At 44.3% G+C, this 15,858-nt stretch overlaps 1 protein-coding gene across 1 annotated transcript; it reads right to left on the reverse strand.

Annotated features, from left to right (window-relative positions):
* Positions 1–2,430: 2,430 nt before the first annotated feature.
* On the reverse strand, positions 2,431–14,777 carry SNIP1 (Smad nuclear interacting protein 1). Its single transcript, XM_058553716.1, has 4 exons — positions 14,500–14,777; positions 12,898–13,000; positions 4,800–5,398; positions 2,431–3,913 (listed from the first exon to the last, which is right to left on the reverse strand). The coding sequence occupies exons 1-4, from the start codon at positions 14,724–14,726 to the stop codon at positions 3,649–3,651; spliced, it is 1,194 nt and encodes a 397-aa protein (XP_058409699.1). The 5' UTR covers positions 14,727–14,777; the 3' UTR covers positions 2,431–3,648.
* Positions 14,778–15,858: the final 1,081 nt, after the last annotated feature.

The following is a 15,858-nucleotide window of genomic DNA, read 5'->3' on the forward strand; positions in this document are numbered from 1 at the left end:
TTTAATTTAGGGCCGGCCCCGTGGCTTAGCGGTTAAGTGCGCGTGCTCCGCTACTGGCGGCCCCGGTTCCGGTTCGGATCCCGGGCGCGCACCGACACACCGCTTCTCTGGCCATGCTGAGGCTGCGTCCCACGTACAGCAACTAGAAGGATGTGCAGCTATGACATACAACTATCTACTGGGGCTTTGGGGAAAAAAAAAAGGAGGATTGGCAATAGATGTTAGCTCAGAGCCGGTCTTCCTCAGCAAAAAAAGAGGAGGATTAGCATGGATGTTAGCTCAGGGCTGATCTTCTTCACAAAAAAAAAAAAAAACAAAGCTGTAATTTAAATCAAGTAGCCTTTTCACTTGATACAAACCCACATACCCAGTAACATTGTGGGCTCAGAATGTTGCACAAGCAGGCACTGCTGGCGTGTTGTGTGTGTGTCACTCTTAGGCTCTCATTAAAATATCATTTCGTTCCTCACATCCACAACTAATTTCCACAAAGGGAAGGATGTTAAAAAAATATAAACCATCTGTGCACCATATCAAATGATAATCAAACTACAATATATATTTCAGTTCTAAGCCTTTTAAAACCAAGCTATATTGTATACTGGCATATTCAATACAATAATACAAAATAAAAAAAAAAAACCTTCAGTTATCTGCATTGATTACTCTGCTTTCACTTATCACCAGGATACAATAAAAGTTATTTGAAAGTTACATCATCAGTTGCACTGAATGAGCTGTCCTTTGTCAATGTTAGAATGAGGGAACTAGAAGATGACTAGGAAGAGGCTTGATGGGGAAAATCTGAAGATTCTGTCCCAGACCTCGTCAGAACAGTAGACCACCAGAGGATTTGGGGGAGGGGCTCAGAAGCAAAGGGCTGTTTTGCAGATAGCTTGATTTTGACAGCAATGATTTGCACAAGCCAGCCAAGGTGGAGAAAAGGTGGAAAAAAAAGTTGTCAATAGCTAAAATGAACATGAGTTTCTAAGCAATGACTTAATGCAAGAAGAAAGTTTTAGGGTTATGTCAATTTCTTTTTTCTGTTTTTTGTGAGGAAGATCAGCCCCGAGCTAACATCTGATGCCAATCCTTTTTTTTTTTTTTTTTTTGCTGAGGAAGATTGGCCCTGAGCTAACATCCATGGCCCTTCTTCCTCTACTTTATATGGGACGCCACCACAGCATGGCTTGACAAGCAGTGTGTCACACGCCCGGGCTCCAAACCTGCGAACCTTGGGCCGCCGAAGTGGAGCATGCACACTTAACTGCTTGCACCACCAGGCCGGCCCCTTGGGGTATGTCAATTTAAAATGAGAAGTCTGCTGCTGCTATCTGGCTTTGGAGATGGGTAATGTCTTTTCTTTGACTCTCTTTCTTTAAGTAAAAGGGGTTGGGGGGGAGAATACCTTCCCCGATATTTGGCATGAAGAATCTCTTAATCCAGGAAGCAAAACTGTTACCACACATTGGGCCCTCTTATTGAAAAATGTAGGCGAAGTGGTCATCTATCTCAGTGTCCCCCAGGACGATGTCTGAAGCAAAGCCCAAGGCTACCAGGAAGCAGTGGAGTAGCACAGACTGAACAAAGGGGCCCTGGAGCGAGATGCCCAGTTAGTGCCTAATCCCAGAAAGAGAAAACCATCAGTCTGGATTAAGAGAAAAATTTATCAGAACAAAAACTACCTTTTAGACATGCACATATGTAATATGTGATCCATGGCACACATCAAAATTAGGAAAACAGCGGTTATAGGGGCCAATGTGGAACACTTGGGGGGGACCTGCTAACCGCTCTTACATGGTTGTAGCTTCTCTTCATCTTCCCTTTCATGTAACTGACCTTATTCAGTGTCCACTCTTCAAAGGGGATCTTTCCATTTCTTTTGAATAAACATTAGTCAGCTGCCCCTCCCCACACTAGTCAACACTTGGCCCTGAGTACACATGGGTATGTGAGACCTTCGTGGAAAAACAATGATAAAGACGACAATCTAATAGCATCATACATTTCAACCCAAGAGGAAGAGTTGGCAGCAGCACGGAGTGAGTTGCAATCTCTCTCCTTTCTCCCCCCAACCCCCTCACCACCTGAGGGTAAAACAGCAGTGACAGGGATACTGGTATGAGGCCCATGAGTATAACCTGCCCCAACTCTGACTATTCTGGGAAGGAAAATCCCGTCACTGCCAATTTAGAAAACACTGCTGCTTCCACAGGACCAACCCTCACTTGCCGAGATTTGAAGATCTGGACTCCAATGCAGGCGTGGGTCCTAGCTTCACTATTTCCTTGTCTTGCCCCCATGACACCCTCCACAACTACCTATTTTTACCTCAAAAATATTGATACAAAGATTCCTTTAGCAGCAAATAGACATATGCACACAAGGTCCTTTATGCCAGGAAAGTATTACTCTTTGAAATGAGGCTATATTTACAAATTTTATTATTTTTTATCTCAAAAATACATATAAATGAAAACCTGCTCTTCAAATGCAAGGAGGCCTTTGCCTATAACGTAGAATTACATTTACAACCACAAAACATTCTCATACGAAAATCAGTATGCAGCTCTTCACACACAATTTTATATATGTATACACACACACACACATAATATATGTAAGTAGTTATGACTTTTCTACTTACAAATATTCCTCTGGTGGAAAATTAGGAAACTGGGCAATTCCCATGCTTTCTAGCCTTGGGAAGGGAAATACAACCTCTCTTAACGTTCTTTAAAAAGATGAAACATGTAAACTACACAATCTCCTTTAGACATATACACATATTGTTAGAATAAAGCAAGGACCCTGCCACATAAATGATAGTGTGTTTCTTAAAAAAAGAAGAAAGGAGATGATATTTGAATAAAAATGTAAAGTTGAAGAACAGATAAGATGATCAAAATTGTTATGTACATGCGCCATGGAGAAATCAGAATTCTCTCATAGGAAACAGATCCATGACCCATTTCAGCCTCTCGTGACATTAAATCAGCACCCACTGGCAGTAGCCATGATCTTCCTGTACAGTCATATGCTTAAGCAGGCTCCATAAAGCATCTGTTTAAGTCCAACAGGCAACAATGAGGTCATGTAGTAAATTCCCACCCCCCAAAAACGAAGTGCAAAATCAACCTCTGTGACTCAAGAGCTCAACCAGGGCAAAGCTTTGGTATATACTGGAGGCTGTTTTGGTGATAACCAAAGCTTAGGAAGATTCTCTGTTCAGGGGTTTGCCACAAAAACAAAAACAAACCCAGTCTGCAAAGCCTAACGACTATATAAATAAACTGTACAAAGAGAACAAACCACAGTTCACCTTTAACCAAGGGATTATAGTTTCCTAGGCAGCAGTTCTGAAAGCACCAACTAAAGCCACAACGCTTCTACTAAAACACGATGTGTTGGTGAGACTGTTCTGAAAATAAATGCCCATAGGCATGTGGTTGATGTGCCACAGAAAAAAGGCCAACCAAACAGAAGTCAGTTTTCTTACACTGTAACATAAGCTGGTCAGCAACAGAGGAAAGACTTAAGGCAATAAGAGGCATTACAGAGAGCACCACGGTGCTCTTTCAGTCAATCCCAAAGCCTTTGAAGAAAGAAAAGGTCTCTCAAGAGTTTGGGTTGTTTCTTAGTTTGCTAGCTGTCAGATACTTCCTCCTCCTCCTCGTCATCCTCATCTTCTTTCCTGTCTACTTCAGAGGTGTCAGAGGACTCATGAAGCAGAACATACTCTCTGCTGCTGAACCCAAATTTAAGTACATCCTTTTCCTTCAGTTCATAGTATCTCTGTGGCTCAATGCGCTTGTTGTTCAAAAACGTTCCATTGCCTGAGCCAAGGTCAATGATGTAGGGCTTCACTCTGCGGCCAACTGTCCCATCAGCACGAGTGTATTCCACGAGCCTAGTAGAGATAAAGCAGAAAACTGTGAGCAAAATCCTGCTCAGATCATCCAGCTCTTTGCTAACACAGCCTAGGAGAGGTAAATAACCTGGCTTGAACACAGTTCAAGTTGAAACTCTAGGAAATCAAGGGTAAGGCATGACCTGGAAATTGGGAGCAAGTTAAATATACTTAGTAGAAAAGGTGAGAACTGGTCATGGGGAGGGAGGGGGGAAATCCATGGTAGATCAAAAGCTTAAATGCAGAATCCAAGGCCTCTTGCCATGGTTAAGAAAATACATTTTTGGTGTTGTTTATCATCAATATAATGCTTCTTTCACCTATATTTCAATATATTTTAGCTCCTGTCCCAATGGGAATAAAGCAGTAGATCTGGACTTCAGAGTCGAGGGAGCTAGATTCGAGCCCGAGTTCTACTATGGTGATCATTTATTTGCTGACCTTCAGTCTTCTCATCTGTCACATGGGGATATTAATCCCTGTCCTATCCTCCTCACAGGATTGTTGTGAGGATCAAACAATAACAGAGGTACTAGACAAACTGTCAAGATACAGATTCAGCTAACACACATGCCAGGCATTCTCAGTTACGTTTCCATTTAACCCTCACAATAGCCCTGTGAGGTAGGCAGAAACTGAGGTCCAGAGAGTGGCTTGCGCCCCAGGGCAAAACCTGGTGAGGGGCAGTGGCAGGATTCAAAATCGGGATTTCTGACACCAAGTTCTATGCTCTTATACAGATGTAAGTGATGATTCAAAGGGCAGTTAAATACAAGGGGTATGGGGTTCTTCTGCATATACGTGTACACAAATCTTAGCAACCCTAACTGACAGACATTCAGCTTCCTGTTCGAGCTTCAGCTCCTTTCTGCAAACGTACACTTACCGATACTGAAAGACCGCGTGCTGCTTGGAACAGGAGGGATGGTCGATGGGAATGTCTGCGATGCGGCGGTGCCGGCCCAGGAGGTAAGCGCTTTGTCGATGGATGTACATGACTGGAAGCACCTCATCATTTTTAAATGGGTAGAGACGCCACCGTTTTTTTGGGATACGTGCTTCTGGGGGCTCGCTGTATTTAATGACTACACCCCGGAATGTGTTGGTGTCCTCGAGAAGTGCCCCCGAAAGTTCAAAGCTTGGCTTTTCTTTAACAGGCACCTCTTTGTCTTTGTTGTTGCCACCAGGTCGAGGAACCAACTCCTGAGACTCATTACCACCCGCGCTAGCTTCATTCTTCTGGCGATGCTCCCGCCGCCGGGCATTATAAAACTCCCGCTCTGCTTCCTGAGCCTGCAGGTTCTGAATGTCCCGATCCCGTCCCTGAGCCTGCCCACTCCCGGGCCTCTCGTTTGAGGTTCTCCTCTGGTGGGAATGGCCCCTGTGTCTGTCTCGGTCACTGTTCCTGGCTCGCCTGTGTTCCTGTCCTGAAGGTTCCCGGTGCTGCCGATCCTCCCGGCCTCTCCGGGGATGATCCTCACGTTCCTGAAATTCAAACAGAGTCAGTGAATTAAAGGTAGTCTGCAATCTATGAAAAAGCTGCAATCAAAAAGCCATTTGTGATTTGGACTTTGGCATTCAGAGCAAAACGTCCCGCAGAAATAAGGTTATCAGTGGTGGCTGTGTTCCCTTGCCACACAGTCTATGTATCCCATGCTGCTACCCAGCTACAGCTCTAACAGCGCAAACGCATGTCCTGAGCCCTAAAAACAAGGGCACCTACAGGCAAACTTAGAGGGAAGCACAGACAGAAAACAGAACTCACCAACAGAGTTAAGTAGTCATGTACAAAATCATTATGTAAAGAGGAAGGCCAGCTTTCTTTTATGCCAAAAGTGAAACTGTAACAGTAGTTTTAAAAGAGCTCATTTCAACAGTAACAAAAACTATTCACTACCTATGAATACACTTAAGAAATATGCAAAACATACAAGAAGAAACTTGTAAAAATTTACTAATACATATTCTTTAAAGATCTGAAAAAATCAAAAAATATACCACGGTTTCAATACTGAAAAAGACTCAGTATTGAAAATCAGCCTGGTAGAAAATGTCTGCAACACATAACATATACTAATATAGCAAGAAGAAAATAAATCAATAAGAAAGACAATTCAACAGAAAAATGGGCAAAAGATATTACCAAGCAATTTTCAGAAGAAATAAATATCTAATGAACACATGAAATAAGCTTATCCTTAATTATAACCAAAGCATCAGAGTTCACCAGGGAGCCCTGCACACAAGCAAGGCTGCCTGTCCTGGAAAGGGGTAAAGAGGAAATCCTCAGCAGTGGACTGAGATAGCCTGCCCCCAGGCCTTCTCCCTGAGGTACACAGGGGTCAAGTAGGGGCCTGCTTGCTCAGAACAGGATTCCGTTTTCCTAGATTTCCTAGTCTCCACTGACAAGCATCAAGAGGGAGCCTCAGACACCCATCCCTCCTACCCTAAGATGTTCACAAGATTGCCACCACGATCTGCCTGGAATTCTCCACCACTAATCTCATTATGCCCTTTATCCCTGATTAAATGAGTCACTACAAGAAGCCACAGACTCCAGCCATCGCCCCCACCTCCTTTGTATTCTAATCTCCATGAGGCACTGTACATCCACTATTCTGTCCCCAAATCCCACCCTTCTTCAACTCCTGAAACCATTTTACTACGCCCCCTGGAATGGAAAGCTCAGAGAAATCTACACCCTTAACATTTTCTCTGCAAGTTCCCCTCTCCTCTCCTCTGACAGAACCCTCACTCTGCCCTAGTACACTACTTCCCTGCAGCTCTCTCAAAGGGCAGCTGTTTTTGCCCCACAGACCCTCCCAGTCCCCACCATCTCTAGGTCTGGACATAAGGTAGGTGTCCTCCTTGCTTCTCATTGCCAATTCTAGAACACTCCCCAACCTCTCCCTTTTCCCTAAGAGCCCCAGCCCTGAACCTCCCCAAGACCGTTATCACCCATTACTCTCATTGTTGCTGTCATTCACTAACCCTCAATCACTCCCCTTCACTTCTTGCTGATTGTGCTTCTAGCTCAGGTCATTCTCTCCACCATTACTCTTGGTGATTTCAGTAACACAGAGGCGGCCCTTGACACGCTGACCCCTGTTCTTTGAGTTCCTCTCTTCCAGTGACGTTATCTGTCTCCTCCCTTCACCTCAGCCACTCACTCCCACGGCTATACACAGACCATTCCATTTCCAATAACTGCAACCCCTCTATAATTTCAGTCTCAAGCAATCCTCTTTCTGGCCCCCTTTCCAGTTCACATCTTCCCCAACTCTAACAATCCTTATCCCAATAAGACATCCAAGCCTTTGATTCGACTACCACTGCACAGTCCCTCACCCTCTTGATGGCCTCTCTCCCTTCCTGTCTAATTTAAATTCCATCGTCAAGCAGCATGATCACTCCCTTGCAGACTTAAATCGCTTGCCCCTATGCCATCCTGTCGTACCTTCCTGGCAAAACCACAACCAGCATGAAGCACGTGAAAGTGGCTGGAGAAAAACACAAACCATTCTGATTTGTCGCACCGTAGATGTATGACCCCAAGCTATACATAGATGTATGACACCCAGCAATCATCCCACATTTCCCTGATCCGTTCATTCTCCCAGTTTCACCCCTTCTCTCTCCTCAAATCTCCTACATGGTCTTCCCCATCACTTATTCACTCAGAAGGGATTTCCCACATCTACCCACCTACCAGTATCTACACCCATACACTCTGCCTTCCTTTCCTGTCACCATGAGTGAACTATCTGTGCTTCTATCTGAAGCTAATTCCTATACTGGGAGCTTGATCCCATCCCCTCTCAAGATTCTCCCCTCTCTCGTACATAATCTATTCCCCCCTTCCTCTACTGGATCATTCCCATCAGCACAGGAACCTGCTCTTCTCTAGACTCCATTTCCCAAGCCAGTTTCTACTCTATTTCTTCACTCCTCTTTACAGTAACACTCCTCAAAAGAGTTTTGATTTTTTAATCAGTCTCCAATTCTTCTCCCATTTTCTTTTAAACCCTCCAATTAGGTTTCACCCTTATTACTCCACTAACATTGCTGGTCAAGGTCACCAATGATCTCCACAACACTAAATCTAATAGCCAATTTTCAGTCTTCATTTTAAATATGTGTATACCAAGCAAAATGAGTCAACACTATGGAGAGAATATGACAAACTACATAACCAGATAACACAAAACAACTAAGATTTCAATATACACTCTCAGTTACTGATCAGTCAAGTAGGATAATATATAATATGGTTCTTTTTTTTTTTTTTTAATTTTATTTATTTATTTTTCCCCCAAAGCCCCAGTGGATAGTTGTATGTCATAGCTGCACATCCTTCTAGTTGCTGTACGTGGGACACGGCCTCAGCGTGGCCGGAGAAGCGGTGCCTCGGTGCATGCCCGGGATCTGAACCCCGGGCCGCCAGTAGCGGAGCGCGCGCACTTAACCACTAAGCCACGGGGCCGGCCCCAATATGGTTCTTTTTTTAAATTAAAATCTTTGTATGGAATACATATAAACACACACACGCATACCAAAACATAAAGGAAAAGAAGAGAACATAAGCGTAATAGAGCCTTGAACTATAAATATCAAACTACAGGGTGCCGGCCCTGTGGCGTAGTGGTTAAGTTCGCACATTCCACGTCAGTGCCCTAGGGTTTGCCGGTTCAGATCCTGGGCGCGGACCTACTCGCTGCTCATCAAGCCACACTGAGGCAGTGTCCCACACTGCCTCTACAACGACGACGAGCTACAACTCTTCAACTATGATACACAACTACATACTGGGGCTTTGGGGATCAAAAAGAAAAAGAGGAAGATTGGCAACAGCTGTTAGCGCAAGGCCACTCTTCCTCAAAAAAAAAAAAAAAATCAAACTACTAAAACAGTTACCTTTGGGGAGTGAGGTGATTTTTTTGTTTAGGGAGAGGGGTGCGATTATGGGGATAATGAGAGGAGGAGCCATATACTACATATACCTTACATAGACTATACTCTCACTTTTTATTTTATATACTTCTGTGTTATTACAACGAGCATGCACTCAATACATTTTTTTAAACGGTGATGCAGAGGTGGAGAAGAGAACACCCGTCAGCACAAGTCATGCTTCAGTCGGAGGCTGTGTGCTGCCTACAATCCATGTGAAAGTCACTTCGCTTCAATCACCTGTCAAGCCCTTTGCTTTAGAGCCATTTCCAAGTTTCTAGCTGATCAATACACAGAAATCAGCATTTAAAGAGATAATTTGCGAGGCCGGCCCGGTGGCACAAACAGTTAAGTGCATGCGCTCCACTGTGGCGAGCCGGGGTTCACCGGTTCGCATCCCAGGCGAGCACCAATGCACCGCTTGTCAAGCCATGCTGTGGCAGCATCCCATATAAAGCGGAGAAAGATGGGCATGGATGTTAGCCCAGGGCCAGTCTTCCTAAGCAAAAAGAGGAGGATTGGCAGATGTTAGCTCAGGGCCGAGCTTCCTCACACACACAAAAAAGATAATTTGGGGTCAGGATGGAAATTAGCATATATAAGCAAACTAAAACTTTTCGAAATAATAATAATTACAGAAAAGTTCCATGCTAACAGCTCCAGGATTTATTGTAAAATGCTGATTTAGAAACCAGAGGTAAAGAGCTGCAAGTTGTACATAAACAAACAAACAAACAAACACACCAAAAAAACTCCAAGTGGTTTGAGAGGCTCAATCTGGGTGCTGTGGTTCCAGGGGCTGAATTCTGAGACAGCCAAAGCAGTGCCTGACCAACTCATATAAAAGACTATCAAGACTGTCTGGCTTTACATCTTTAAGGTAGTAGAAAGTTGGCCTACACTCTCTGAAATTCATAGGAAAATCCATTGTCTCTATTTGCATTTTGAAACACTGTTGTTAGTGTCAGCCAGTGGATTCCGACTCCTAGCCACCCTGTGCACAGCAGAGCGGAACCCTTCTCAGTCTTTTTGCGCCATCCTCTCACCTTCTGGCGCACTATCAGATAATGCTCCACTGCTAGTCACAGGGTTTTCGTGGCCAATTTTTTCAGAAGTGGGAGGCCAGGTCCTTCTTCCTAGTGTGTCTTAGTCTGGAAGCTCTGCTGAAACCTGTCCACTATGGGTGACCCTGCTGGTATTTGTAACATAAGAGCTTCTTTAAAAAGAAGACTGAATGCTTGTCCTTCAAGACTGAGGACAAGGCAAGGGTGTCTGCTCTCACTACTGTTATTCAACAAAGTGCTGGAAGTCTCAGCCAGCTCAACAAGGCAGGCAGTAAAACATATATAGATTGCAAAGGAAGAAATAAAATTGTCCCTATTTGTAGATATGACTGTCTATGCAGAAAATCCTGAATAATCTACAAAAATCCTCCTAGAATAAATGAGTGAGTATAGTAAGGTCATAGGATATAATATAAAGATACAAAAATCAATTCTCTTTCTATATTCTAGCAATGAACATGGGGGCACTGAAATTTAAAATATCACTTATAACCACTCCAAAAAAAAAAACTTAAGCATAAGTCTAAGAAAACACGTATAGGACTTGTATGCTGAAAACTACAAATGTTGATGAAAGAAATCAAAGATCTAAATAAATGGAGACACACATAGTGTTCATGGATTGGAAGACTCAATATAATAAAAAAGCCAATTCTCTCCAAAATTCAGGTTTAACACAATTCCTATCAAAATTCTAGCAAGGTTTTTTGTTTTTATAGATACAGACAAAATTGCTCTAAAATTTATATGGAAAAACAAAGGAACTAGAATAGCTAAAACGATTTTAAAAAAGAAGAAAGTGAGAAAAATCAGTCTATCTGATTTAAGAATTATTATTATATTGCTACAGTAATGAAGGCTGTGTAGTATTGGCAGAATGATAGACAGATCAATGGAACAGAAGAGAGAACCCAGAAATAAACCCACACACACGCCCAACTGATTCTTGACGAAGAAGCAAAAACAATTCAAGGAAGGAAAGAGCCTTTTCAACAAATGGTGCTGGAGCAGGTGGACATTCGTTAGGAAAAAAATAAATCTCGACCCAAGGCTCATGAGGTTTAATTCAACAAACTCAAAATAGATCATGGACTTAAACATAAAACTTCAAGGTAAAAATATATCTTCGGGATTTAGGGTTAGGCAAAAAGTTCTTAGACATGACATCAAAACCACAATCCATAAAATGAAAAATGGCTAAGCTGGACTCCATCAAAATTTAAAACTTTGGTGCAGTGGTTAAGTTTGGCGTGCTCTGCTTGAGAGGCCCAGGGTTCACAGTCTCGGATCCTGGGCGCGGACCTACACCACTCATCAGCCACACTGTGGTGGCGACCCACATATAAAGTGGAGGAAGACTGGCACAGATGTTAGCTCAGGGCTAATCTTCCTCAGCAAAAAAACAAAACAAAAACCTTTTGCTCTGAGAAAAACCCTGTTAAGAGAATAGAGAGATGAAGTATGGACTGGAAGAAAATATTTGCAAACTACACACTCAAAAAGGCCTCGTATCTAGAATATACAAACAACTCTTAATCCAACTAGAAAACAGGCAAAAGACATGAAATGACAGCATATACAGAGGGCAAATAAACACATGAAAAGATGTTCAACAACATTAGCCATCAGGGAAATACAAATTAAAATCACAATGAGATATCACAACACACCTATAAGAATGGCTAACATAAAAAATAGTGCCAATACCAAATGCTGGTGAGGATGAAGAGAAAGTGGATCATTCGAACATTCTAAGTGGGAATGTAAAATGGTACAGCCACTGTTATAGACTGAAATTGTGTCCCCCCAAAATTCATATGTTGACGTCCCAACCCCCACACCTCAGAATATAACCATTTTTTTGGAGATAAGATCTTTAAAGGATTAAGTTAAAATGAAAGTGAGGTCCTAATCCAATACGACTGGTGTCCTTATGAGAAAAGGAAGAGACACCAGGGATATTAGCACACAGGGGAAACACCATGGGGGGGCACAGCCGAGAAGGTAGCCATTTGCAAGCCAAGGAGAAAGGCCTCAGAAGAAACCAAATCTGCTGACACCTTGATCTTCGACTTCAAGTCTCCAGAACTGTGAGAGAATAAGTTTCTGTTGTTTAAGCCTTCCGATCTGTGGTATTTTGTTATGGGAGCCCTAGCAAACTAACACAGACACTCTGGAAAACAATTTGGCAAGTTCTTAAAAAAAATTAAACATGCAACTACCATATGATCCAGCAACTGCACTCCTAGGCATTTATCCCAGAGAAATGAAAACTTAAGTTCACACAAAAACCTGCACACCAATGTTTATACAGCAGCCATATGTGTAATAGCCAAAAACTAGAAACAACCAAGGTGTTCTTTAATGGGCAAATGGTTAAATCCATACCATTGAATACCACTCAGCAATAAAAAAGAATGAACTACTGATAGATGCAACAGCCTGAACAAATCTCCAAAGAATTTTACTGAGTAAAAAAAGCCAGTCCCTAAAGATTACATACTGTATGATTCCATTTATATAACATTCTTGAGCAACAGAATTATGGAAATGGAGAAGAGATAAAAAGGTGCCAGGAGTTGAGGGGTATGGGTGGGAGGGAAGAGGGTATGACTACAAAGGACAACATGAGAGATGCTTGTGGTGATGGAAATGTTCTGTACCTCGACTGTATTGATGTCAATACTCTGGTGCGATATTGTACTATAATTCTGTAAGACGTTACCTTTGGGAGAAACAGGATGAAGAGTATACCTCTGTATTATTTCTCACAACTGCTTGTGAATCAACAACTATCTCAAAATAAAAAGTTCAGTTTAAAAAAGCAAGCAGAAAAAAAAACCAAAAACAAAACCAGTTTTTAGCAAAGCCCACGGCAGGTACAGGTGAACACATACACAACACTCTCCAGCTAGGATGGGAAGAGGCTCTAGATTTGCACCTAGTGTCAAAACATTTCAATCCACTTACCTGCTTCACTTTGACTGTTGAGTGGTGAGGACTTCGGCTTCTCTTACTCCTAGGAGACTTGCTTCTTCTCCCTGAGGACTTGTTTTTCTTTTTGGCTGGGGACCTTTTCAGAGCATGGGACACACAGGATTTTATCTCGATTTCCCTTCCTCCACACAAATTAGCTGCAACTATCAGGCTCACCTACTAACACAAACACATTTGTGAAGGTCTCTGCCGATCACACAAAGGAGCCAGGAGCTTCTGTTTCCTAGTCCTAACGTCTCCCTTGAGTCCTGGACCCACATATGTAACTGCCTACTGAATATTCTCACTTACATAACATAACTCTTGATTCCCAACCCCTCAAAAACCTTTCCTTGGAGCAGGCCCGTGGCCTAGTGGTTAAGTTCGGCGTACTCCGCTTCAGTGGCCCACGTTTGGTTCCTGGGCACGGACCTACACCACTAGTCATCGGCCATGGTGTGGTGGCGTCCCACATACAAAACAGAGGAAGACTGGCACAGATGTTAGCTCAGGGCAAATCTTCCTCAGCAAAAAAAAAAAAAAAAAAAAAAAAAAAAATTTCCTCTCTGTCTTTCCTCTCTGCCATCTCTGTAACTGGCACCACCATCCACCCTCTTCCTCAAGCCAAAAACCTAGAAGTCACCCTTGATTTTCTTTTTCCTCACCACCAACAGCCACTCCCTACTCTTCCCCCACAATCACATTCAACCCATCAGCTCCGGCTCCATCTCCTCCCTCTCCCACCTCATTCCTACCACTCTTCTTGATCACTACACTGGGGTTTGCTGTTTTTTTTTCCCCCCTATTTCTAGAACAATTACAATTCATCCTACTTCAGGTTCTTTGCACATGTTGTTTCCTCTGCCTACATCTTTACATGGCTGGATTATTATCATTCAGGTCTCAGCTCAAATGGCACCTATTCGGAGGGGCCTTCTCCCACTTCCCTCCAATCTCTCACTATCACATGACTGTTTTAACCTATCCCTAACACGTGTCATTAACTGAAACTATTTTATTTGCTTGTTATTTTGTCTCAGGGCTAGAGCACATCAAATTTCGCGAGGGTAAAGGCCACCTACCTTGTTCACCCTTACAGCCCCAGTCTTGAGCACATAACAGGTACTCGGTAAAACTATGTTGAATGAATGAATAAATGAGCCAATCCAGTAGAAAACAATTTTCTTTTTCCAGAATTTCTATCAGGGAGATCGCCTAGGCCCTCGATGTGTAAACCTTTCCGGGCAGATGACTGAAAAGACAACGCCCGCACTCCATTTGCAGTCACATGGGGAAAATCTTTCATTTCAACTTAAATGGTCAGTCCTACCTGCTGGGCCATACTCCGCGAAATGCTGCGCACTCAGAGATGAAGGGGCGGACCCTGCTCGTTAGATTAGCCGCTTAACGCCCAGCTATAACGCAAGTGACAGGTACCGGAGTAAACATTTAACCCAAGCACTAGCGGGTCACTTCCACCGCCTTAGGATGAAGTCCAAGCTGCTGCCCTCGCTTCAAGGTGTGCTTCTGACGCTAGCCCTGTCCTCCCTTCTCAGAGCCCGACGTAAGGTCCACCCCGGGCTGCTTCCCACTTACCGGCTACCTCCTCGGGCTCGGTTCCCGCGGTGACCCGGGCGGCCTGGCTCGCCGGCCGGCGGGGACGGGCTCCCGCCGGCGGAGTCCGGACGGCGGTGGGCGGGGGGCGCTGCTTCCGGGCTGAGTCGCTCTTGCTTCACCACCACGGCCGCCGCCGCCGCCACCATGTCCCCGTCCCGGTGCCGTCGCCGGCTCCCCCGCTCCCGCTCGCTCTTCACCTCCTTCATGCTGAGAGACCCGCTGAGCGAAGCGAAAATACGTCCGTTGTGCTCCTCTCGCTGAAGGAAATGACGGGCTTTACACCCCCCCCCGCACTTCCGCTTCCGGGGTGCGCGCTCTCCCAGAAACCCTCGCGGCGGAGGGGCTAGACACGTGACCACGACTCCGTAGTCGGCGGGGCCGTAGGGACCCGGTTCAGGTGGCGGGAGTTTTGAGTTTCAAAAGCAAACTTCTGCGAAAAAGCTACTCTCAAGGCTGTTTGTTGTCGCGTTATTAGTAATTACTAAACACGGAGACAACCGAAATGCCCAGCGGTGGGAAATTGTTTAGCCGATTGATGGATGTATGTCGCCATTCGCAGTGCTATTTACAAACTGTATGACAAATGGAAAAAACCCTGGTTTGTTAAACGAAAGAAGCAGGATACAAAATTGTGGCTATGTTTACGTTTGAAAAGAGAAAGAAAGGAGAAGAGAAGGAAATGCAATCATAGGTGATAGCCTGTGGGCAAATCATTAGTATTTCCCCTCTATTCTTGAACTTTCTTTTATGTTGTCATTTCTCCATTTAATTAAAAAATACTTTTTATTTTATTTATTTATTTTTTGGTGTGAGAAAGATTTGCTCTGAGCTAACATCTGTGCCAATCTTCCTCTATTTTGTATGTGGGGCACTGCCACAACATGGCTAAGGAGTGGTGTAGGTCGTGCTGCGGGTTCCGGGCTCTGGGATCCGAGCCACTGAAGTGCAGCCCGCCAGCCAAGGGGCCGGCCCCCACAAATACTTTTTAAAACCGGGGAACTCCAGAGGCCCTCCTCTGGGAATCTTTCTCAATCCTTCACTGAGGAGTCAGATGACTCCCATTTTGCAGGTGACAAAATCGGGGGTCAGCGAAGGTGATCTGCCACCTTATTCGAATTGTGAGCTAGACGCAGCGCAGGGACTCGAATCCGTTTTCTCTGCTTCCAAGAGTACCGATGCGACCCGGCGAGCAGGAGGCCTGACAAGCGAAGCACGGGAAAAGCTGGGCAGAAACTCCCGCGCCGCTGGCCCCGCCCCACCCCGAAGCCCCGCCCAGGCCATGAGGCTAGGAGAGGTTTCCATGGTGATGGCAAACAGGGCCATGATTCGAGGGGCCGC

The sequence above is a fragment of the Diceros bicornis genome, chromosome 13, assembly GCF_020826845.1.
Source record: "Diceros bicornis minor isolate mBicDic1 chromosome 13, mDicBic1.mat.cur, whole genome shotgun sequence".
Taxonomy (NCBI): Eukaryota; Metazoa; Chordata; class Mammalia; order Perissodactyla; family Rhinocerotidae; genus Diceros; species Diceros bicornis.